This window comes from Lutjanus erythropterus, chromosome 10 (assembly GCF_056507025.1).
Source record: "Lutjanus erythropterus isolate fLutEry1 chromosome 10, fLutEry1.hap2, whole genome shotgun sequence".
Taxonomy (NCBI): Eukaryota; Metazoa; Chordata; class Actinopteri; order Lutjaniformes; family Lutjanidae; genus Lutjanus; species Lutjanus erythropterus.
In genome coordinates this window covers 11,840,577-11,865,696 of record NC_139326.1, presented here as the reverse complement: position 1 = coordinate 11,865,696, position 25,120 = coordinate 11,840,577, and the positions used below count along the sequence as shown (strand labels likewise).

Genomic DNA, 25,120 nt, shown 5'->3' with positions numbered 1-25,120 from the left:
GTGCATAAGACTGTCATTATATTGTCATAACCATGTCATGGCAGCTGTCATGAACATGAAAGGTCTTTATGAATGTTTATGACTGTTGTCAGTAAGTGTCAGTTTTAATGCAAAGTTGACATTATTTGAAATGTGTTTGTTTTGACAACTTGACCAATTAACCGAGACAAAAATACATTTGTCATAACAAACTTGACATTGCCAAACTTTAAGAAACAGTTTAGCAGAAGCTTCATATTCTAAGATTAAGATTAAGATTATATGTGGTTAGTTTTGACACTTATATGTAGCTGGCATTAGCTAGTTAGCCTGGTTAGCCATGGAGCTAGCTGCCTCATTAGCTCACTCATGCCCAGGATTCCAGTGGCTAAACCACCTTGGTACTGTATTCCCTGTCGCCAAACTGGTCAGTGTTGGTCTCAGAGACTGCGTCTTCTGGCCGTGTCCACTGACATATCTGTCCAGCCAGAATCACCTTGCTAGCTGAGGTTTCATAAAACCACATTTTCATGACATGGTTATGAAAGTGTAATGACAGTCTTATAGCACATAGCACATGCCTCCAAATAAAATGCTATCATTGTTTATTTGTACAATATTGATAATTATAGCCATGTCTCTGTACTGGTGTTGGACGGCAGCTTCTCAAATAGATGCAGAGATATCGGCTTACCGCTCTCAGTGACCAGATATCAGAATAACAGAAAAACATTAACATTAAAACCTGATTCTATTTCTGATCCCATTCCCATAATGGGATTGTCAGAAAAAAAACTGTTTAATTTTTTCTTTTCCTTTTACAAAGCTGCTTGCTCCGTGCTTAGTTTAATTGCTGAATCTCTCATCCCATCTCGTTTTATTAGTCGAGGTGCGGGGGGCTGTGAACCGCGGCAGCGCAGTAATCGTGTGTCCCCGCCCGTCCCAGGAGGACCGAGAGCGAAGATTATCCGCTGCACCGTGTGACTGTGCATTCATCTCAACCTCCCCTGGTTTATGCAGAGAAGGCTTTAGAGGAGGTTTTTGGCAACTGGCCTGCTAGGATTACATTTGCTGATAACTTTGCGCTTCGGGCTGCACAGAAAAATAAATTGCTTTCCTGCAAGGGGCAAGGTAAAGGACGTGTAATCCCCTTGTTGGCCGTAACCAGTTTTGGAGGGGGAGTGTGTGTGTACTGTATGTGTGTGTGTGTGTGTGTGTAGCGATCCAATCATATAAATGTAGGCCTATCTTGTACAGACTGCTAGATGCCTGTTTTGTCTGTTTGCGTCATCTGCAAAAGGAATAGTTTAGAAATGTTCAGCATATCTGTTGCTGGAAGGAAACAGTGGTTATTATTTGATTAAAATATGTGTGAATTTTTTATCAAGTTTGCTATAGAAAACTGGTGATGCAGTGCAGCAGTTCAATGAGGCAGTGCTAGACGCTAATATTTCTAAGGCCTGGTCCCATTGGCTACCAAGCCCCTGAATATGGTGGCCAAAGTACATTTTGGTGGCCCAAATGTAAACCTATGTAAGGACAATATAGAAAACGAAATTTAAGACAACACAGCCAGGGGGAGAGTTTAGTCATTTTGGGGCCTAAAACTCACAAATTCAACATCCTCGTGCCATTTTAATGTATGGACTTTTGGAAAGACATAATTAGCTAGTGAAATGTAAAAAAAAGACAAAGAAACACAACAAAACCTTCCTCAACCTAAAGTTTATGAGGTGTTTTATGGTGACTGCTGACCTGCCTAATGGTGAGACCCTTGCCCTCCAAACACAGTTTTCTTCAACAGTGACACTTGTGTTTCCCGAAGGCTTTTGTTTCCAATAAAAAAGCTCGACTTTTTCAGCTAGTTGAAGAACCTGCCGTTGCACTTTGCAGTACATCAAAAGTGAGAATGAGTAGGCTTTGTAAACCCATACTTAAGTAGCCACAACAGATAGCCGGTGGTGAGTACTGTTCATTGTTTTCCTACGATGTTGAACTAAAAAGAGCAAAGAAACTGGGATGTTTGTGGAGCTATAACTTGTTGGCCACAGAGTCATTTTTTGTGGCCAAGGGCTGTTTGGCCATGACTTATGTCGAACACTGATGAAAATGATGGAGGCCAATTAAATCACTGTCTTTAGTCATTGAACTGGGTCTTTATTCAGCAGTTTTCAGCAGACTTCATGCCATCTTATTTGAAGCAGAAGCTGTCTTGGCCCCTGTCTGTGTCTTCAGCACACTGAGAAGAAGAAAGAAAGGATGGCCAGAGACATTAAAATTGTACATGGGTCTGAACAGAAAAAAAAAGACTTTAGAGAAAGAAACAAAGACTCTCACACACAGAGAAAGACAGATGACAAGAAATGCAGTGTGAAACTCGAGAGAGGCCAGAGGGCTGAGGGAAGAAAAGCCTGAGACAGAGAAGAGAGAGCATCATGGGATGAGAGGGAGAGAAAGAGGTGCACAACTTCAGAAAACTGAGGGAGAGAAGAGAAGATAGACAGGGAGATGATGGCAAGGAAATAGGAAGAGCTGGGGAGCATAAAAATTGAAAAGTGGGCCAGGTAACTGTTTCACCTGTCAACCTACCTGTCACATTGATTGATAGGTTTCAACATTGACTGGCAACCTTAACCCTTTTCATACAGAATTTTAAAAGAAACTTTACTCTTCTGTAAGATTTGGAGGTGCTGTGATTTTGGAAGAGTTTGTCATTCATTTCAATCCCTCGCATCCGAGTGATTGAAAAAGGGGATTTGCATGTTTTAGCCTTCTAACTATGCTATAATTTGGTGTATACTTTACTGCCATCCATATTTCGGAGCTTGATTTAAAATTGTAGCTTGATTTATTAAGTCTTAGGCAGCCGCTAGTTTACATGCATGTCAGTGCAATATGAAAATGAACTTGCAGAGACTCGAAACCTGCCTGAGATAGGTCGTCTTCCTTTTAATTATTTAACATGTTACATTTCTGTCGCCTTGCGCTGAAGTTTCACAGGGCTGACCTGAAAAAGACATTTGAGAGTCAGCAACATCCAAATGCAGATTCATAATTATTTTTTTACACTGTCCAAGTTTACTTATTCTTTTGAATAAGTTTGATTCTCTCATCATTGCTCTGAATGCAATGGTTTTCAGCTGCTGACTCTCAAATTTTTAAGGTTTTCCACAGGCCCTCGTAATAAATTACTAATCTTATGAATCATTTTTTTAAAGTCTCTTTCAAATTTCAAGTTGATTTTCATATCATACTGACATGAGCTGAAACCTGTGACTTTGGATGATAGGAAATCTAAAAAGTGATGGTGTACTTAGTAATCCTCAGTAATATAAAGTGTACATGATTTGTAGTTATTGTGCTAAAACATGCAAAACCTATCGGTGATTTAAATGGCATGCTGATAGAAAAGACCGATTTATCCACCCACAGTAAAATCTGTGGCAAAATTGATTTGGCTAGTGGTTGGTGGTAATTTTTTGCCCTGAATGTGAAGAGAAAGGGAAAAGGAAAGTGAATGTATGAGTGAATGAAAGACTAACAGAGAATCACAGTTCGAATTGTCGAAAAGTAGGAAAAGGACTGATTCTATGGAGAGTGAAATGCTAAATAATACAGGACCAAACGCGTCAAAACAGACAATAAGGAATACGTTATCTACTGACCATATGAGTCATGCACAATACACCATATGTTACAATGCATTTTATAATACAGATCTACATTTTTTCTACAGTCTTTTAGTCACCTCGTATGAAACCTTTTACTGAAGCTGAATACATTGCCGGAATGGAAACGGGGAGCAATGGATGGAGATCTGTTCGGTCTAAATTTGCTGCAGTTGCACAAAAAATGCTACAAAATAATGAGAAAACAAACACAATATGTGCGGATGAGATAAACAAAACCCAAATTAATTTGTCTCACTGACAAGGTAGGAGAGCACATATCTCCTCCTCGCCTGCGCAATTCCCTAAATTGGTTATTTTAATGAAAGAAAGTGTTTACAAATTTTTAACCCATAACTGGATTTTAATTTACTTTAAAATACAAACCGCAATAAGGCTGATTATGATAACAGCTATGGTTTTTTTAGGATCTGAAAATCATCTCTGTCTCCTGAGGGAATCAAAACAAGCAGTATTGGTTATCTCTGGGTTGTCACTCCTGCATTTGCATGCATGAAATTGAAACTTTCTGAATTTCTCCCAGTTGCACTGCTGGGAGACTTCTGAGTCTTGAATTACAGGAGGGAGGCAGCAGGATGCTGTTTTGAAATTCCATCCACAATGAGCGACAGCCTGTTGCACATCTAGTGTTGGCGTTCATACGTGTGGATGGGTGGCAGGCTGTCGTAGTAAATGGCTTTCTAATTCAATTTAGTATAACTTTAATGAGCCACCTGGACTTAAAAAACTATCTCTCGAAACTAGGGATGCGCCTGAATCTGAAGACGTTACTTAGGAAAACACAAATAATGAGATGGAAATAGACATGTCCTCTATCTGAAGTGTCTCATTGTCACGGGAAATAAAACATTTGCTTGATTAAATGTAACTTCTGGTATTCTATCCGAATACAGATACAGAGACAACTAATTTTGTAGGTTGAACAGATACAAATACAGATACAAATAATGATGTCCCTGAAAACCTCTAGTGGAAACACAAAATAGCTCTCCAGTGAGATGGCACTCTGTATGGTCACTTACAAAAAATGTTAAGTCCCAGATTTTGTAAAGTTTGGCCAAAATTTGAGGGACAAGAGGATTTAAAACTTGAAAGCATGAAAATATTCAAAAATTCCTACTTGAAAATGTCCTTTACTAAGAAGTTTATGGCAGCGTGTCCTTCATAAAAGGCCTCATGGGATTGCTTTGCTATTCACGCCAAAAATTAATCAGCCCCACTTTGGCACGTGGCCTAACTTAACACAAAGATGTATTGAAATTTGTTGAATAGTCTGTGAGGCATCCTGTTAAATTAAAAGACATCAAACTGCACTGAATGGCGTGCTTTTACTGAGGTGGAATATTTAATGGCAGGTGAATTGCACCAGCACTCAGCATGCAGGAGAATAAATAAATGAGAAAACATATTAAATGTGCATCAAATTACACAGCCCTGTTGGAAGTAAAGTGTTTGTGGTAGTGAGAAGAAGAAGGGGCTGTGTGTGTATGTCTGATTAAACAGAAAAAGTATGTTGTGCTCCTGGTAGGTAGTGTGTGTTTTTGAGATGATAAAATGAAGGATGCAGAGAAGATATGAATGTTGTCACCTGGGGAAAATGTACATTGAGAAGCAGGAGGGATCAGCAGATTTATCTCGTGGTGTTTTCCAACAACTTTTGCGATAACGTATTTGGTTAACTTCTGGTGTTAATTGAGTGAGATTTTCATCAGCATTTCTTAAATGGCACTGATTAAATTAATTATACTCTCCCCGGGTGAATATCTCTGCACCCTGTTGTGTTTTGCTCACTTTCTGAATTCTCCTCACTTCCCTATTTTATACTAACCACTGACTTACACTTTTTTGTCTCTGTCTTTTCACCTGTAAATCTTTGACTTCTTTCCATCCACCTATTTTCACCTGCATGTCTTGCTCTCTTCTCCTTACTTCGCTTCACACTCCAGCCTCTATTTTTAGGAGGTGATGAATGAGTTGGAGGTTGTGGAGCTTTTTTCTAATGTTCAGCAAAATATTACACACCCTTAAAACTAAAGACTGCAGAGATTCAAAGAGAACCCATATGCATATTGGGAGTTCTCAACGAGGAAAAGGAACCTTTATCATACAATCGCTTGTGTGTGTATGTATGTGTGCATGTGATATAATCTAGATCAGCCATTTTTGTGCACATTCATGTATGCTACAGGAAACCTTTTTTATGGCGACAGCTGTGTGAATGTCTCCAAACTTGGTACAAATGACCACTTAAACTGAAGGTTTAAAGGTGGCTTTATTCTCAGAAAACACATTTTTGGCCATAACTCAAGAATTCATACCCTAATTATTACAAAGTAAATGTATTTGTAATCCATTACAGTTACTGGGAAAAGAATATGGAATTAAATTACAGTTACTACCCAAAACGTTCGTGATTATAAAGGTTTTACATCCAAATATTTCTTTTGGGTTGCCTGGTGGAGACCTGCACTCTACTAAGTACACTCTTCCAGTTTAGTGCTGCAACTAATGATCATTTCATTACCGATTAATATTCCATTTTTCATGATTAATTTATGAATCTTTGCTTAATAAAATGTTGAGAAGTTGTGAAAAATGCTCATCACAATTTCCTAGAGCCCAAAGTGAAGGTCTTTAAATTTTTTTGGTCACCCAACAGTCCAAAAGATTTTCCATTTACATTCATGCATTCATTGCAGCTCTAGTGTTATTTTTCGAACACAGCTGAAAGCTTTTCGAATTTGCTTTCAGGTTTCATGAGCCCAAACTTTACAAGCTCTCCTAAGACTGAGTTTTGAAGAAGCCCTCAAGCACAAAGATCACTAAGAAAAGGTTGTTATCGATCAAGTCTAAGTTTTGCACTTTGCAGAATTCGGTCGGATTCTGCAAACAAACAGTGGCCAGAGGTGCTGTTTGCAGGAGCTGCCAGTCAAAATGATGCCTCTGGTTTTCCCAAAGATGTCATGGATGTAACCATTTAACCGCGTATCTGTGTAGCTGCATATCTCTAATGTAACCACATATCTGAAACTAGGATGCAAATTTGTGTGGAGGACAAGCATGAAAGCAATGAAAGCAAATCCAATGTGCTGCTCACAAAAATGTTAGCTTCAAGACAGGCATTTTTTGCTGGGATTTTCAGTTTTAAGTGCACTAAAAAGGTAATGTAAGGCTTCAAGGAATCCTTTTGATCCACAGCCATTACACATTGGCATTACACAGCAGGTTCCTCTAAGAATCTTTCCATAAAGGGTTGTGAAATTCAACAGTATTTCCACAAATGTCTAACACAGAGGGAGCTTCAAGACATGAATTTGGATCTTAGAAAAGGCCAGAAAAATCCTATTTGGTTGTAGTGAGAGTTATAATTTATTCATAAATAGCAGTAGATTGGAATTCTTCAAAGTTGCTCAGCTTCTTCTAACCATCTGAAACACGATAAAAGTGGTTTCAGAGGATTCATGGACCGACATTTCAGGTCCTTTAAGAAAGGAAAGCACATGTCAAACTTAAACTAACATCTGACAGACCCATGAACTATTTAGATGATAATGGAAACAACTTCCAGCATCATGAACAGAAATAGTTTCGTATAAATATTCTAAGGCGATCCCCAAGGATCCCTTCTTGAATTGCCAGTTTTTTCGAGCGTGGGCACCCTCTAAAAAGGTTCCTTAATGCATACGTAATTTTTTGGAACAGAGCAGCACCAGCTTGTGAATGTGCATCAGGAATCTAATGTGAGTTGTGAAGTAAACAGTGGCGTCGGTGCCAAAGTTGGCTGTATCGGAGCCAGAGTTTTCACAGCACTCCTGTGTGTTCCTTATAGTTTGTTTTTGTCTCTTTTTTTGTGCGTTTTTTTTTTTTTTTTTTTTGGTACCGCTTGCTGTGGCATCTGGCTTCAGTCTGCGGGCCGCTGGGAAATCATGTGTAATCATACCAGTTGGTGTTGAAATAGGTTTTTGGAGCCGCTATTTGTTGGTACACGCACACACACACACACAGACACACACACACAGACAGAGGAGTGTGCAGCTGTATGACACAAAGACACATAGAAATACATGTAAGTCTCACCTATGTCAAAACAAAACAATATTTAATTCACTTATTAAACTGCTTGTGTGTGTCTCACTCGTTCAGTCACAATACACACACACACACCACATACAAAAACACAAAGACACACAAATATTTACATGGACTCCCCACCTCTCACTCCAGCCTCCTGTTCACTGAGTTTGTCTGCACAGTTGTCAGTGTTGTCAGTGCTGATTTTTATCAGCGTCTATAAAATACCAGCTACGGTGACCACACACACACACACACACACACACACACACACACACACACACACACACACACACACATCACACACACACATCACACACACACACACACACACACACACACACACACACAAATAAGCTCTACCGAATCTTGTAGCTTCTAATTTACATGTTATAGAGTCCTTCTTATCTCTTCCATTGCCAGTCTTCTTTTACAGCCCTAAAAGTTCCTTTAATGTTCGCAGTATATGATGTTTTTTCCCCCTTTAAATCAAACTTCTGGTTAATAAGAATTGAGACTGTTTTCTTACACCTTCCAAGCAGAGATTTGAATGGGTTTGATTTAGGTAATCCATCACAATAACCGTGATGTCTCATTTTATTGTTGTCAAAGCCACATTGTGGTTGCGTTGTAATGGAGGTGTAAGTGCAGATGATTTGAAAAAGATTCTTTTACAAAACAGTCACACATCACAAATTACATATTATGTAAAGAGGCAAAAAGAATGGAAATGACTGCCTGGAAGGGAAAAAGTTTCAAAAATCCCAAACACTTTGGTGATTTTTGGAGTGTGATTTTGTTCTTGTAATATAAAGCAGGAGTTCCCAAACTTTTTCATGTCAAGGACCTCCAAAATAGATGCACATTTACCGATTAATCATTTTGAGTCTTTTTTTTTTTAAAGAAAAAATGTCCAAATTCCCTGATCTCAGCTCCTCAAATGTGAATACGCTCGTTTTTTTAATCTTCTAAACTGAATATCTCTGTGGACAAAACAAGATATTTTTGAACATCAGCTTTGGCCTAAGAAAACAGCGATCAATGGACCACAGGATCTATTGACCAAACAACTAATTGATGAATCGAGAAATGATTGATAGATTAATCGGTAATGAAAATGACCATTAGTTGCAGCCCTTCATATTACACCATAGATCCCAGTTTGAGAGGATTTGTCTTTTCTTATTCTTAGGTTTGAAGATAATAAGTCTTCTTGTAGTTTGATCACTGATCAAACTAGGCTCACTATAAGTTACAATCCATAAGTTACAAACCCTACAAGCCAGTCAAGGACCAAAGTTTGAAACCCACTGCACTCTAGGTCATACACATTCTGGTGTGGTTATTGACTGTAAGACCTTTTCACACGGACAGAGGACACTAAATGTATACCTAAAGTGAATAATTTTCTTTTTCTTTCCTCCAGGCTGTCATGAGTCATGCTCAGAGTGTCGTGGGCCGAGCCAGCAGGAGTGTGTGTCATGTTCGGACCTGGCTGCCTTGCTCAAAGAAGGGGAATGTGTCCCTGACTGTGTTGCTGGTTTCTACAGCCAAGGAGGCGTCTGCTACGGTAAACATGAAATTAATCAGAAAAAAACAGCACGTCTCTCAAGCTGTTACAGATTTAGCAGGTTTTGATGCGAGGATTGAAAATGTATTACTTAACGTAGACCCAACACACACTTATATAAATCAAAAGTGTGGTTATCATGGTGAATTAGACACAAAATCACCTTGGTTTAAGGATAAGGATCTTGTTTTACTTGTAATTTCTTAACCTCTTCTCCTTGATTGACAGAATTGACCTCATTACATTCAGCTTTTAACAAACTAGCTTTTGGTGTATTTTCTGCTGCTGTGGGTGCAGTAATTGCACTCTCTGATTCTTCTGTAACAGATTTAACCCGGTATGATTGTGAAATGTCTGAACAAAATGGCACAAGTCTTTACTTTTATTTACCTGTGAATATTTTTTTTAATTTTTAATTAAAGGCCACGCTGAAAATATAACTGGAACTAGTCTGCATGTTCGGCTATTATCCAGACTTTATCTGAATTCTAAATTCAAAGCTATATAAAGAAAAGTTTAAGAGGAAAAAGGAACTTGCAAAACTGCAGCTATCCCTCTGAAATGTGTTTGCTGTGCAGCTTCACCTCATGAGGAGTGAAAGCTGATATTTAAACAGACTAAGAAGATGATAGATGTCACAGAATGTGCCGATGCAGTGTACAGTAAACAGGAAATGGCATCTGAGACAATAAGAGGTTTATTGTTAGCGGTGAAGTGGCGGTGAAGGTTTGTTTGGGCTTGTTTTTTCTGCATCCCTGTGGAGCCTCTTGCCAGCATCCACTCAATGTGGCGCCAAAATGATAAGTCAGCAGTAGCCAGAGTTAGCAAACAAACAATTAAAAAAAATACAATAATTAGCAGTTCTCTCTTGCACTAATGAGGATTCAGAAGCTCTTTGAATAAAGAGATCCTGTATGAATATGGATGGTTTCTATTTTTGAGTGGTAAGATGAAGAGGAGGAAGAATAAGCCTCCCTCAGGGTGATGGTGAACTTAGCAGCACATAGCTGAGCTCTTTCTTTGGTTAAAACCACCTGGAGGGGTTTGGGTGGGGGCTCTTCTTTCCTGCATGTGGAAGAGTTAAAGTGCTCAGTGAGGAGCCCTCTTTTAGAAAATGTCAAAACCTGGGGAACTTTTATGGAAAAAGGTCAAATCCATTAGAACTTGCCAGTTTGTGCTTTGAGATCTGGTTTGAAATGTCAACATCTGGAGAGAGCTGAAGGGTTTTTAACTTCTAGATTTGCCTCCTCGGGGCTTCCTGGGTTAGATTTGATAGGCTTTCCTCTCTGTCCCCCCCAGCATGCCATAGGAATACCTTTTACCGATTTTAGCCTCAGTTTAGATAGGGGAAAAGATCTGTTTGAGCATGTGTGCATGTCAAAATGTCACGTTAATATGACACACTCACACAAAAAACCCTACATTAGGGATTCAACTGAAGTTTACTTTTTGTTTTTTGACTTGTTTCTAACTAGACTTTTTGCAGACTTGGACTTTTTAGACCATATAAATTGTTTTTCTCGCTGTTTAAACTATAACTGTAACTAAGTGCAGAAGTGAAATCCAGTATTTCTCACAGACTTTGATCAAGAGACTTAACTTTTTTTTTTTTACTTGAATATAATTCATTCGGTTTTAAATTTAGCACTGTACATTTTATCACTCTGACCAGAAGTTATTAACTTTTACATGCTGCGGTTCACAGCCTGTGATTCGTCCTGTGCCTCCTGTTTCCCCGACAACCCCAAGTGCATGAGCTGTCTGCCAGGGACCGCCTTGCATCATGGGAAATGTATTTCCCAGTGTCCAGCTCAGCACTACCTGGACACTCACAGCAGATGCAGAGGTAGGCTAAATCTTCAATACCTAAAACATACAGACATTGTTACTAAGTCATCTGAAACTTGAATTATTGAATTAGTTTCATCTGATCACAAATACTGTAACATGTGGTGTTTTCACTTCCTCTGTATTTGGGTGGGGTTTGTATAATTTAAGAGCAGGTGACATTATTAAATGGATGTCTTAATCTTAGGGCAGTTTTACCAACTAATAATGTTTTGTTGGGATAATTTACCTTTTATCTTTGGATAAACTTGAATTTTTAAGTTGCAGAAATCTCCCCAAAACTGTGTTTCATAAAAGACTCAGTTAACTCGTTTACATAAGAAAGTAAGAAATGTAAATTATGTCAACTAAACATAATATTGTAAATTTATTTCAAATATTAAGAGTTCGAGTTGGGTGCAAATTATAAAGTCTATTGAAATTAGTTGCCTTGAAAGTTTGATTTTTTTCACATTGCAGTTCTTGCATTGTCATCATTAATACAAAAATCTGTTTTTATCTGTTTTCATCACATTAAACATCTATGTTAGTATGCAAATTTAGCTGCCTTCGTCGCATTTTTACAGCATGAAATGGTTGTTTTTGCTTATTTAATCATGTGTTTTAGTACTTGGATCATATTATGTCATTTCAAATATACAAACAAGTGAAGTCTATTTATGAAGTCAAAGTTCTTGGATTAAAAGCCACTGTCCTTCAGGCAACCTCCTTTCTTGTTTATAAAAGAACATTAAGCATGTGAGGTGCAAAGGCACATAGCTTTAATTCTTTTAATCTGCTTAAAGCATTACAGTGCTCTTCAAGTGAAATGTCATGAAAGAGATAAGTATTAACCATCTCTGAACTGACAGTTCTGGTTCAGTTCTTGGTTTTTCCTTTTCTCCTCAGCCTGCCACAGCTCCTGCGCTTCCTGCTGGGGTCCCTCGGTGTCCCAGTGTACCTTGTGTCCAGGTGGGCTCCTTCTCCACCAGGGTCAGTGTGTGGAGGCCTGTGGGGAGGGGCTCTACTCCCAGGATAACACCTGCCACAGTAAGATGTCTTATGTGTTTTTGAAAATTATACATGCCTCCAAAAAGTGCTTCATAAATTTCTACCACTGTCAGCTTGTGTCACTTTTTGACCTTTCATTACCCCTGCTTTCAGATTGTCATCCCTCCTGTCGTTCCTGCGTGGGGCCCTTGGCGTCAGACTGCCTCAGCTGTCTCAAACCGGAGGAAGCCCTCCTGCCGCAGTTCAGTCACCTCCAGCACGGCGTCTGCACAGCTGGATGTCCTGCACACAAGTTCCTGGATTACACACAGACATGCAGAGGTGAGTGTGTTAAGATTTCTGGTGTAACTTCCTCCTTTAAGCTAGTAGGCTAGTGTGTCTTTGCTGTTGTTTGTCTTTTAAATTTATTTATTTATCCTTTATTTAGTCAGTAAAGATACCAATGAGATACTAGAACTGTCCTTCCACAGTGTTCTGGTCAAGACAGCAGCACATGTAGTTTTACATAAGACAGTTTTACAGGTTAAAATATATAGAGTATATAAATAACACACAAGGGAACAAGTACAAATTATAGGCTATACCACCAATATCTATACCACATTTCACCACAGGTCAAGGATTATACAAAGCAGCGTTCCCACATAACGTGTTTGTGTTTGGGTTCCTTCAGGGCAGTTCATAAAAGACCTTAAAGATATTCTTGGCCGAGCCAATTTGCAAATCAATCATCGGTCACTTTCAGAACAGATCAGGTAATCACTAACACTAATGTTATTTGTTTAAACCCAATAAAAGCAACCAAAATTCAATCACAGCACAAAAGGAAATCCATGGCAAATGAAATTGTGCTTATTCAAGCAAAGAGCTAATCTTGATGCAAATTGTGCCTTTAATTGACTAACAGTAACTAGTCCTGAAAAAATCTGTGAAATAAGGGATCAGTCAATTGACAGAAAATTTGTGGACAACAATTTTAATAATTGATCTCTACTTTTACATAAAAAAAAAAATATTGCAAGTTAAAGATGCACAGAGATGTTAACAAAATGATCTGTCTTAAGGCCGTGGTTGAAACCAGAAGTCATGTTAAATCAGGTCCTATTTAATAACCTAATAACCTAATAACCTTTCTCTTTTTTTAATTTTTAACTGAACCCCACCATAACCTCCCCTTTAACTGGGGGAAATTAAATTAAATGTAATTAAAAATTGCATTGGAAATAATAACTTTTTACAGAAAAATATTCTTCATTTGAAGGGAAAAATCTTAAATTACAATGTTGCTGCATTCATTTTTCTTGATGTGGTTAACTTGCCGCAGTTCTTAGTACTAGAATATTATACCTATATATTAATATTATAATAGAGTATATTATAATCATATTATTATGTTAAAATTTAATTTTTGTGCAAAGATGTACTTACATAAAAAATATAAAAGAGTATTTTTAATGTTACTGCTTTGCATTTTGGAAATAGTTTTTCCCCCATAATAACAAGCATATTCTGATAGAGAAGATAACCGTTTCTTTTTTGTTATTTGTGTGTTCCCACATAATGTGTTTGTGTTTGGGTGAAAGTTTTATTTTTAAAGAAACATGCAGAATATCAAATCCTCCTCTGTTGTAAACTGTTGCACAAAACTAAAAGTTTGGACAGAAGTTTGGACTTGATTTAGTGCTTTGAAGGTTTCTAGAAAAGTGTGTGTGTGTGTTTGTGTAGACTTTGCGGATGTTTTTCTGTTTGGAGAAGACAGACAGTATGTGTGTGGAGACACCTGATTAGACTGTTTGTAAGTGTGAAATTGTGCGTGTAATGAGCTGATTTCTAAGGTGGGTTTTAGGTTTGAGGGGATAGTCTGTCAAGTGAGGATAATTATCACCCACCTACCAACACACACTCACACAAACTCACACCACTGCAACTAACATCTCCCTGCCAAACGGCCAGGGGGTTTATTTTTGTTTTTATTTTTATTTTTTTCTGAAGTGGGATAACAATGAGAGGAAACAGGAGATGAAAAGACTGTAATCAGTTTTCTTTTCCTCCCTCATGCATCCAGCTGTGCTCTGTCAAATTCTATCCGTTTACCGCGATCGCTGCTCTGGTATTTCCTTACCTCACCGTTCAGTCTTTGAGCCCACTGACCATGCTGCATTCAGAATTTGGCAGGGAGAACGGTATTTGTTCTACCTGCTGTCTCTTCCTCGAGCGAAGCCAAGTCGTTCGCCAGCACTGGCGTTTTGTTCAGCTCTACTTTCCGCTCAGCTCAATTTTCATCTGCCGCAGCTGCTGTTACCTGAAATGAGATAAAGCGTGTACTGCCAAGCAGCGGTTTCAAGGTCCTGTTTACATTTAGGTTGAATTTTAGGTTTTTACTTGACAGACAAAGAAGAATGCTGCACTCATTTCTCTGGGCTTTGATAAACAAAATAAGTTTTCTTCTGAAGCACTTTTACACTTTTTTCCATCTTTCCTTTAAGTAGCTATTGTTGAAAGTCTGATTTTAAGTCATGCAACCTTATTTAATATTGTGGTCTTGTATGATAATTACTTTTGAATCACTAGAACCATAAAATAGTTTCTGTGTCATTACCTTTCAAAACAATCTTGATGACAGATTTCTGATCCGGCGCTCCTGTTGACACAACTTTGTTTGCCAGTGTTTTTGTTGTACAATTCATGGGCAAGTTTCAAATCTTGGTGATGAAGTCAAGTTAAGATCAGCAATTCCTAAGTCAGACCATCTCCTAAACTTTGTGGATTGAGTCAAATCAAGTAATAACACGCACCTCACCAAATTTAATATGATTATTAAGTGAGTTAAAGTTTTTTTTAAATAAATAAGTACTATTTGTGAGTTGACAGAAATAATGAATGTTTTCTTATGTGTTTTTAATACTTTGTAATCACCATTATAACATTTAAAAGCAAACATCTGAGGTTCTCTGTTGTGTAGCTGCTGATCTGCACTGCCAAAGGTGCCTTTCCCCTCCTGCCCTCAAAGTGTGTTTGGCTGCTGCTGGATTGATCTAAATGATGTCTTTTGTCTAAATAATTGTTTCACTACATTTTTTTCTTATTTACTTGGGAAAGAAATTAAGTTATGAGGCTAAAGTCCAAGTGAATTCATGGAAGTAAAGCAAAAGTCAAATTGCAAGTCTCTTGATTTTGTTAAGTCTCAGATTTATGACTTGGGTCTGACACAACTTCAAGTCATGTGACTTCTTACCTCTGATAGACACACAAACGTCTGTGTTCATGCTGCAGGTCCTGATGCTTTGTTCTAATTCATCGCTCAGATCAGATTTTTTTTGCTTAGCAGTTCACACTGTTTTAAAATGTAGCCAAAATCAGATGCCAGTGTGAGCTGGGCATGGCCCTGAACTGACCCGCGTGGACAAAGGAACAGTAACAAAGACTTCACATGCGGCACGCTGGTGTACGAAACTGAATGAGGCCATTGAAGTAAGCATTTGGGGTTTCATTTACTGTGCGGTGGAAGCCAGCAAATTCAGGCTCAACTGATAACAAGAATGAGGAGACAGAGAGCCAAATTTTTAATTATGACTTTTTATAGAGCAATAGCTGCTGCTTCTGAGTAGAAGTGTGTGTGGATGAGGAGTCAGAGCTGGGAGTCGAGGGTTTGTGACGTGAATGGATTCATAGAAACAGATTTCACCCAAACGTTGAGGATGTCAATGCTGCTTTTAACCCACTCCTCTTCAAAAGAGTCTTGCAACAAGAGACTTCAGCGATAAAAGTCTTGTGAATTCTGATACAGCTGTTTAGGCTGAGGTCACATTAAAGAAAATCTGCGAGGCCTGTATCTGATCTACACTTATGTATGAAAGTGGCCCAAATCAGAACTGAAGGGATCAGTTTCCATGTGATTTGTGCTGTTCAAACAGTCAGGAAAAAACAGATCTGAGTTGCATTTGAATAAAGTATGAAGGTAGCTGTAGTAAAGGTTATGGAATGACTGAGGTTAAAAGGAAGCAACATAGACTGTAGAAAATGGGATGTGAACAGTGATCTCCCTAAGGTGTGGGTCTAAAGGTACGTTCAGTGTTGCCATATCCATCGTCTGTGAAGTGACAAGATGTGTTTGGACTCTTGGGAAATGAACACACAATACAGAGCTTCAGGTCTGTGTTCACGATCAAATTTGACTCTTATATATCATGAAAACTGGACAGGAAGTGTGGGGTGTGTGGATGCTTTCACTGCATTTCTCACTGCGTCTGTGATTTCAAAGCATTAACAACCAGTGGGGATAGTGTGGTAATGAATGGCGTACGAGATATGAGGAGTTTGAAGACAACACAGCGTTGCGTTCTGGGTAGGTTTGTTGGTATTTCCCACAGTGTTGCAGATAAGTCCTCGCTGTCTGTTTGCAGTCACTCAGCAGCTGTGTTTCAAGGTGCGATTACGGTTTCATGATCACGTCAATTACAGGGTGCTCTGGGGAATGTGGTTATAGTTTCCTGTTTGCCGATGCTTCCTGGATCCCTAACACCTGAAAACAGTGGAATCTGTTGCTTTTGTTGTTAAAACTTTTCCCTGATTCCTGTCTTGTTTGCTATGTGAGGACAGTGATTATCACAAAGACTGAAAACTTTCTTGCTGGTTTGCTGGAAGTCACAGAAGTTCTCAAACTGGAGATTACAGCCTCTATAGGAGTCAGAAAATTATTCTATAAATTAGTTATCATGCTTTTTACTTTTGAATAATGGATATTTGCAACCTCTGGGCTCCTTTTTGTAATACATCATGGAAAATAGCCACAATATAGAAAGGTAAAGTTTTCATTTCACATCATATATGAGCAGTCTGCAGTTTTATCCCTGAAGTAAGGGGTTGTGAGTCAGCATCAGTTTAATTTCTAGAGATCTTGAGCCTGAAATAATTCAGTGATGTTTAGATCATAACTTGATTTGTTTCCTCGTCACAACACTTTACTTTTAAGTTCAAAACAGGGCAAGCCCTTGGGAAATTTTTGTTTACTTAACCTGAATTGAATAGCCTTTAGCAGTATTGGATTCCCTTAATCATCCTGCAGGAGACAATTACTAATCGATGAGTAGTAGTTGGATTGGAGTGTCCTTTAACACCCATTTGTCTCTGTGATTACATTGGACCAACACTGAGCCAATATCGGGGCAAGAGTGGGTTTAAGTTCAGGTTTAATGCTTTTGTCACTAATTTGAAATTCAGTTTGTGACAAGACCTGCAAAGCAAATATTCACAAGATATGCAGAATCAAAGGAGAAACGTCAGATTAATCAGCAAGTAGGGCAGAAAATGAAGTCAAGAAGCAGCATGGGCCTTTATCAGACACTTTTGTTACAGTGCAAGTAAGAACTTCAGTCTGACTGTTTATTTTATTTTATTTTTTTAGTTATTTTTTATTCTGCTTTTTCTGATGCCCCCTACAGTGCAGTGCGAGAATTTATCAATGATTAAACGTGCACTCATCAGGGTCTTTCAACACTCAGCCCAGCCAGAGCAGATCAGACCCAGAATTGTCTCTCAGCAGCACTTCTTCTCATCCGTAGCCATTTAGAAGCTCCCTACCCAGTGCAGTCCTGATAGTGATGGATGATCTGCAGAGCAAAGCCTCTACAGTCCATCCTGGCACTATGAGTACACAGCTAACTCTTTATCCCTCCTTTTGTAACTGCTTTACCATCCCCTAGTGTTGAGCCCTCTGTTTCTTTTGCACTCAGACATATGGCTGTTTTCCATACGTGTGCTGGCTTGGCCCGACTGTCTTGACTCAGCACGTTAGCCCGGCACAGCAGTGATTTGCATCTCCATTAGAGCAGGGCTGCCCACTTGGAGGTGTGTGTTTAACTGATGATGCATTTATCTTGAGTGACTGGAGAAGGTCCATTTCAGGCGCAACTCAACATGGCGTGTTGTAACTGGTAATGAAAATGCAAATCAATGTGACACGGTTCGACATGGTACAACCAAAAGTGACAACGGAAAAGCTCCTCATTATCACCTGCTTTTAGGTCTCAGACAGTGAGATCCCGCCGTCCGTCAGTGACATCAGTGTAATGGCGTCAGGGAACTTGAACTGCCTGTACAGGTCCACATGCAGCTGTCAGTCGCACTCTTTAGTAAGAAGGCCCGTTGGCATCCCGGATTGTTGTCGGAGCTGATCAGTCGCTCTTGTAAAAGCATTGTGCTTCCTGTGTGGGTAGAGGTGCTTGCTGCTGTTGATGGCTGATGTAATGTACCCTACCACTACCTGCAACATCTTGTCATGGCCTCAGCAATAACATCCTTCCCTCAAGGGCCTTTGCGCAGCTGCACCTCATCCCTTTAGACCCCAGAAGAAGTTGCTGCAGTTCCCTGAGAATCCTCACGGAAAAAACACAGTTATGATCTAAGAACAATCAACATTTCTGTGGCAATAGGTTGTGTTTTTGGCAACTTTTATGGGAAAATAACTTAATTTATATGTGTAAAAGTCACAACCAAGTCAGTTGTCCATACTGACTCTTGATGGTTTTCTAACAGCAGAAAGAAATCACAGATCTCAGCATTAAGATATATATTTCTGGATATGGTTATGCTGGATCATGACTTTTTTTCTGTGTTTTAATTCGCTTGGAATGATTTTACAACGACGGGGACTTCAGTGAGATATAGAACAGGCGCAGTGGCATCTAGAGTGATACATACTCTCTTTATATAAAACAGTGAACTGATCCTGGTCTCAGTCTATATAGTGTTCACTGCAACAGTAATTGACCACGAAGAGGAAGTGTTCAAATTAAAGCAAGACTTAAGTTACTCTTTAGAGAACATTTTTCAAGTGAAAGCCTACAAATAATATATCATGGCTGGCATCTCTCTCTACATATTGGTTGTTCTGTGCTTGACTTGTTTCTGTTGTGACTTAAAATATATATGTATCTGTAGGGCAACACGAAGACCAGAGCACACATTATGTCTCAGTATCACCTACAAATTAAATATTGAATTTATGCTTTTTCTTGCTCACACTTTAAAAGAAAGTCTTTATGTTTGTTATACAGAAAATTGGATTTGAACTGCTTGTCTCAGCAGAGAGTTACATTGTTCACCAGCTATTATGTCTGACTGAGTGCCACTTATCTAGTTTTCTTTCACTCTGAGCTTCCTAAATTAGGCTCAACACAGTGAGCCCGGGATCAACTCGATAAATGACGTGTCATTAAAGCTCTATTCATGGTGATATGTAAAGCAGTTGTTCCACTCTGTCTCTATTCTCTGTAACAAAGGTTTCCCTCAGCGGAGTGTCAGTGGGTTCAGGTGTACGGCTGGGAACAATGGAGGCTATTGTACAAATGTGAGTGTGTGTGTCTCTGACAGATACTCAGACCTCCTCAGCAGCTACCGCGCCGAAACAGGGGAGGACGGAGGACATGAGACTCACAGACTCCAGTGTTTACATACGCACTTACAGACACACACACACACACACGCAGTCATGTACACATTAAGTGGGCCGGAGCTGACGAGCTATCGGATGTCTGAAAGCAAATTCCAGGCTGTAAATCCCTCTCCTCTCCAGTCAGCAGCCCTCCTGTACAGACAGAGATAGTTGGTGTGTGGGAGGTTTAATGCTGCTCGAAAGATGAGTCGAGCTGCAGCGCGCAGTCACATACAGGAAGGGTTAACACACACCTGAGCTGCGTTGGATTACCTTTCATAATGCCAGAGACATTACAGTTGCTGTGGGGTATGGCGGGGAGTCACAGTTTATGCAAGTTTAGGGGGAAGTTGTATTCAGAATTTAACTGTAATGCTGTTTTATTTCTTTTTATGATACTTGTTATTCAGTTTAGGCAAGAGTACAGCACACAATACCTCCCACATCAGAGGCCAAACAGCGCTGCAAATCCACTGAAAAAACAGAAAAAAACTGTGTCACTGTATCATGTTGCACGTCCCATAATTGATCCTCCCTCAGCCCCGCCCCTTTTTATTCTGCTCTCCAATAACATTTCAGCAAGCTTGGTACCTGGCAGAACCTCGGTCAACTTTCTCATTTCCTCTTTCCTGTAAAATACTCGCTAACTAGCTATCTAATGATTGACGTAGATTAGCTAGCTAGTTATCTAGTGACTATATATATGTTGCTTTTACTGGTCCCCCAGCAACATCTTTCAACCATCTTGGTTTTCTTTTCAACACAGAATAGCCTAGGACATAACACATCTAAATACAGGAAACTGGAGAAGAGGAAGTTGACTGAGGTTCCAGCAAAAAGGGATTGGACTTACAGGTCAGTTGGTGCTAAGAGAGGGGACCTCCACTCAGAAAGCAGCTTCGAAGTCTGCAGGTAAATAATCAAGAAAAGTTGATCATAAACAGTCTGTAACCTTTAATAGGGAAGGGTGCTAAAAGCCTCTCTATACCAGAGAGTAACACACAGTGGGGAGTCTTTGATCCAATTGTGCAAAATTCACTTTCGAGTAATTAGAATGAGCTTCTCAAAAAGTTTGTTGTGTGATGCAGGGAGATGCAATTCCCTGGAAGGAATGCCTGAGAGGAGAACACCGGGGTCTTTTTTTAATTTTCGTTTTAAATATCCTACTAATTTTCTAGGAAATATATCTCTGGAAGGATCTGGAAATTAGTTTACACTCCCAGAAGCAATGTAGATGTGTCCTCCTATCTGAATGGCACTTAATGCATCAACGAGAGTGTACACAATTTATTTTGTGCAAAGTAACAGGGTTGATATACAGCCTGGGGAGAATCTTGTACTAGTAATGCTTTTTTTTATATGTCTCGGTTTTTCCACTATTACAACCGATTCTGTTTATAAAATGTGAGTTCTTGCTTTATTGTAGCATGCTGGACACAGCATGACTGATAATGAAAGTGTAGTGGTGCCTGTCATCTGTGGGATTGAATATCTGCTTGTCAGTTTTTATTGCAGTCCCTAAATCTGCTCTGATCTCAAGCTTTCACAGTGAGCGAGCACCTGACCCTTTTGTACACAAAAAGCAGTGCTGCTGTGTTGCTTATCCATTAGCTCCTCTCACAAGCCTCTCTTTTTTCACTGTGAGGTCCTCTCTAAGCCCTCTGAATCTGAATCATGTTTGGCCTTTGTATATATCTGTTTTCCAGCCCTTGTACGTGAGAACATTTTGGTTTGAAGGTTCAAAGCCTGATGACATACCTGCAAGAAAAGTCACTGAGGTCAACAAATACCTTCAACAAGTTAAACTGAACTTTTTAGCAGATGTCTTAATGTACTCCTGTCTGACTCTGAACTTTGGGGTCAAGCTTTATACAGTGAGGGGAAAAATTAGACTGCAGATAGTAGCAGAAGTGATGCAGTTAACCTGCAGGATGGCAGGGTGACATAGTGCTCAAAGAGATCAGTGATTCAAGAGATCTCAGTACTTTTCCTTTGCATTACAAGAAAACACTGATGGTATTGTGGCCCCCATTAAGGAGCCGTCTTCACCTCATTGCCACCTATTTTTCGGAGGATTCCCTAGCACAGCTGACTGGATGGGTACACCGGGGAGACCCAGAGCGAGATCCAGGGGAGCTAGAAGAAGCTGATGGCGATGTCCGGTTTGACCATCACCAGGAGAAGTGACGGATGTAAACCCAATATTGGCAGCACGGAAATCTAGTCAGTTTTTCTGCTTGTTACCGTGGCTTTCAAACTTTCTTCAGCCACTGACAGAGTGGGGTTGACATCACAAAATCCAAACAATGAGCAACTAAAGTCAAAAAAGGTAAAGCAGCCCACTGGAGAAGGTGGAAATAGCTAGTAAGCATGATTAGCTACAGAGGAGAAGCCAGGTGCAGCTACATCGGGGTAGGTGTGTGTGTGTGTGTGTGTGTGTGTGTGTGTGTGTGTGTGTGTGTGTGTGTGTGTGTGTGTGTGTGTGTGTAGTGTATGGAGAGGACGGGGACTATTTGCATATTTCTGAATTCTTGAATACTGAATGAAAGCAAGGTGTGGAGGTATATGTCATTTTAACAAGCTATTTGAACTTATTTTGCCAAAACCAGACAAGATTTATTACTTCTTGCAGAGCATTTTATATTGTTTAAAATATGGCTGGAGCTGGACTTTAAGGTAGTGGTTGGGGAAACACTGAGGAATGCAACTTTCAGTTTAGATAGCAGTCAAGTCAGAGCGTAAACAGCACATTTTTCCTCCATGCATTTGTAACTCCACTGCTGATGGAGTTGTCCATTGCATTTCCATTTCCTCAAAACTGTCTCTCATAGAAGTGGACGGGCTTCCAGAGAACCATAATGCAGCAGAATCGATGTGAATGATACGTTAGACACGTCGGAGGAATGAGATATAACCCTCCACTTGTGTTTCTGCTGTGTAGCAGCCAGAAGTCTTTGCTGCACTAATGTAATGATGAGCCCTGCACTGTACCAGGAGGATCATTTGTGGAAGGCATCAAGGAGCACTCACACCCCCAAACTAAATCACAACCTCATCGACTGCATCCACCTGAAATTATGACCCTATCAGCACAAAACAAAGTAATGAATCTGATCCTCTGAGCGCGTGCACTGGATAATGTGTGATGAGAACGCCTGCGCACATGGAATTTGGGTATTACCGGAATCAATATGCGCTTTCCGCCTCGCAACAAATTAGATATCCAAGCTGCAATAAAAGAACGAGAGGCTGCCTATCGTTCTTATTCTGTCCTCTCATTAATGAAATAAGTTTGACAGGAGGCCTATTAAATATGCCGCTGAAGGTGTGTTTGTTTTTGGATTGTTGATATGAAGCTTCGTGTGTTTGTGTCACACAGATGTGACCAGGATGAATCTCTGTTGGTGGCACGTTCATGGATGAGCAGACATGTCAGTGGGTGGTAAAGTCAGTCATGCGTAGTCTGTCTTCTCATCTCCCCTAACCAATTAAGTTGCCGTATTTGACAGAGAAGCAGGGGATTATGGGTAGGCGACGCGAGGCAGGTGGGCGATGACGGGATGTCAGGTTGATGGTTTCGGCTGACACTGCTGTGACTTTTCAAGGTCCTTGCTGTGACACTGAGGTGTACCTAAATGTTTTTGTGGGTTGAGACTCAGACACACACACACACACACACACACACACGCACACACACACACACACACACACACACACACACACACACACACACAAAGGCTGTAGTGTTGGCTCAGGTAGAGCCCCAGTCTGCTACTGCCAGTGGTTGTCATGCAGAGCGTACACAAAACCGAGATACAGCTGACAGCCCTCTGAAAGAATCCAGAGAGGAGTAATTATAAACACACACATACTTGTGCGTATACTGTGTACTAAAAAAGTCAGACAGAGCACACACACACTCACACTTGATGCTCCTGGCCAGTTGGTGACAGGCCTTTTGTCTTTCCCACCACCACCATCAGCAGCAGCCGGTCTCTTCGTGGCTCGGCTCAGGTGCCAGAGCTGATAGCGCTGCTCGGCTATTTGTCTTCTCGCTGCCAAAGCAGACATCAAAGGCTGCACAGAAGGCCTGTTTCAGGGCAGCAGTGGTGGTGTGGAGTGAAGGCTGCGGTGGCTTGTAGGGGAAGGGTAAATAATCCGGCGACAGGGATTCTGCATGCATTTGAAGCCAAGTGCTCAAAAAAGACAACAAGCACAGGAATGTTGCAGCAGTTGCCAAACCCTTTACACATAACGCTAAATTTAATACAGGTGAAATATGCAACAGTTGATAGTTTAAAGCTGCATTAGGCAGCAGGTTTGTTATATATAACTAAACCATAACTGCTGCTCCATAACTGTATTCCTTGTGCCCTTTTATTTAATTTCCTGAATTTGTTTATATGATCTTTGTTATTTTGTGACATTTCCACATTAAAATGTATTTAAACACTAGACTTATGTAATATATTCTGTTGGGTTGTGTACATTCAAACGCAGAGATATCCACAACTTATTAAATGCATTATTTGGTGTGTTTCCTGCTAGCCATGGCTAGCTAGCCGCTAGTTACTATGAATTACAGAAAAAAAGTTGGGCTATGTTGGATACGTTAGAGAGTGAGGAAGGAAGTTGGTGAACATGACTTGACGTTACCTCTCCCTCAGTCACCATGTCAGCTCTTCATCAGCTATAGATATATAACATCTCCCATGATCCCATGCAACTTTACAATGTCATCAAACTACATCTTTTGTAATTGTTTTAATGTGACAGATAACTTGTGTGTTTAAATGTTGTTCTGCTGCATGTCTTTGCTTGCTGAAAGAGGTGATAGTAATGCACTTGAATCTTGTTTTTTGTTGCTATAAGGCATCATCAATTCAATGAGTCTTGAGCATGATGTGTGTAGTTAAGTGATGACACATTACATGATTTCGGAGTAGTTTCAAGCAGTTAATCCCTTGCAGCCATTTAGAGCCAAGTTACCTTGTCTGGCTTTAACCTCCCTCCATGCAGCTTCCAAATTGATGTCCTTCAGGTATAAATCATTCTAAAATGATCCTTATGGAAGTTTCATCTTTCATTATTTAAACTAAATAGTCCAAACTATGCAGTAAAGCATATTTCAGAAGTCTTTGCTGGCTTGTGGCCCTTTTGGATCAAGCTCTCCATGTTGGCACTGACTGGTGTTAATGCGTAACTTCTGATTGGTGAATCTGGCTGCTGGCCCCTTCTGAGTGTTACATTACTTTTAGCTGGCAGAGCTGAATAAAAGCTCTTGAGACTCAGATTCCAAAAATGCCAATAGGGAAGGAACAAGATACAGTGGCTGCAGGATAAAAAAAAAATAGGGGAGAAAAATGGGTGCAGTTCAGAGGCAGAGACTATGTTTAGGTATATACATTTGTAGCAATAAGAGTAGTTGTTCATTCAGTTTTGATGCCTTAATGCTGCAATGCTGCTACAGAAGAGCTAAAATAGTGATATACACAGCCAAATACGCCCTCAGTTGACTTCTTACTTTACTGTAAGAATACG

At 39.8% G+C, this 25,120-nt stretch overlaps 1 protein-coding gene across 1 annotated transcript in view; it reads left to right on the top strand.

Moving 5' to 3' along the window:
• Nucleotides 1–25,120, top strand: part of fras1 (Fraser extracellular matrix complex subunit 1) — a gene marked incomplete at its 5' end in the record, with an annotated part of 266,195 nt that overhangs the window by 126,239 nt on the left and 114,836 nt on the right. The window contains 4 exons of the mRNA XM_084729014.1: nucleotides 9,166–9,309; nucleotides 11,015–11,155; nucleotides 12,046–12,186; nucleotides 12,301–12,468. Of these exons, the coding sequence (XP_084585140.1) occupies nucleotides 9,166–9,309; nucleotides 11,015–11,155; nucleotides 12,046–12,186; nucleotides 12,301–12,468 (594 nt within the window). The remainder of the gene's footprint in view (nucleotides 1–9,165; nucleotides 9,310–11,014; nucleotides 11,156–12,045; nucleotides 12,187–12,300; nucleotides 12,469–25,120) is intronic.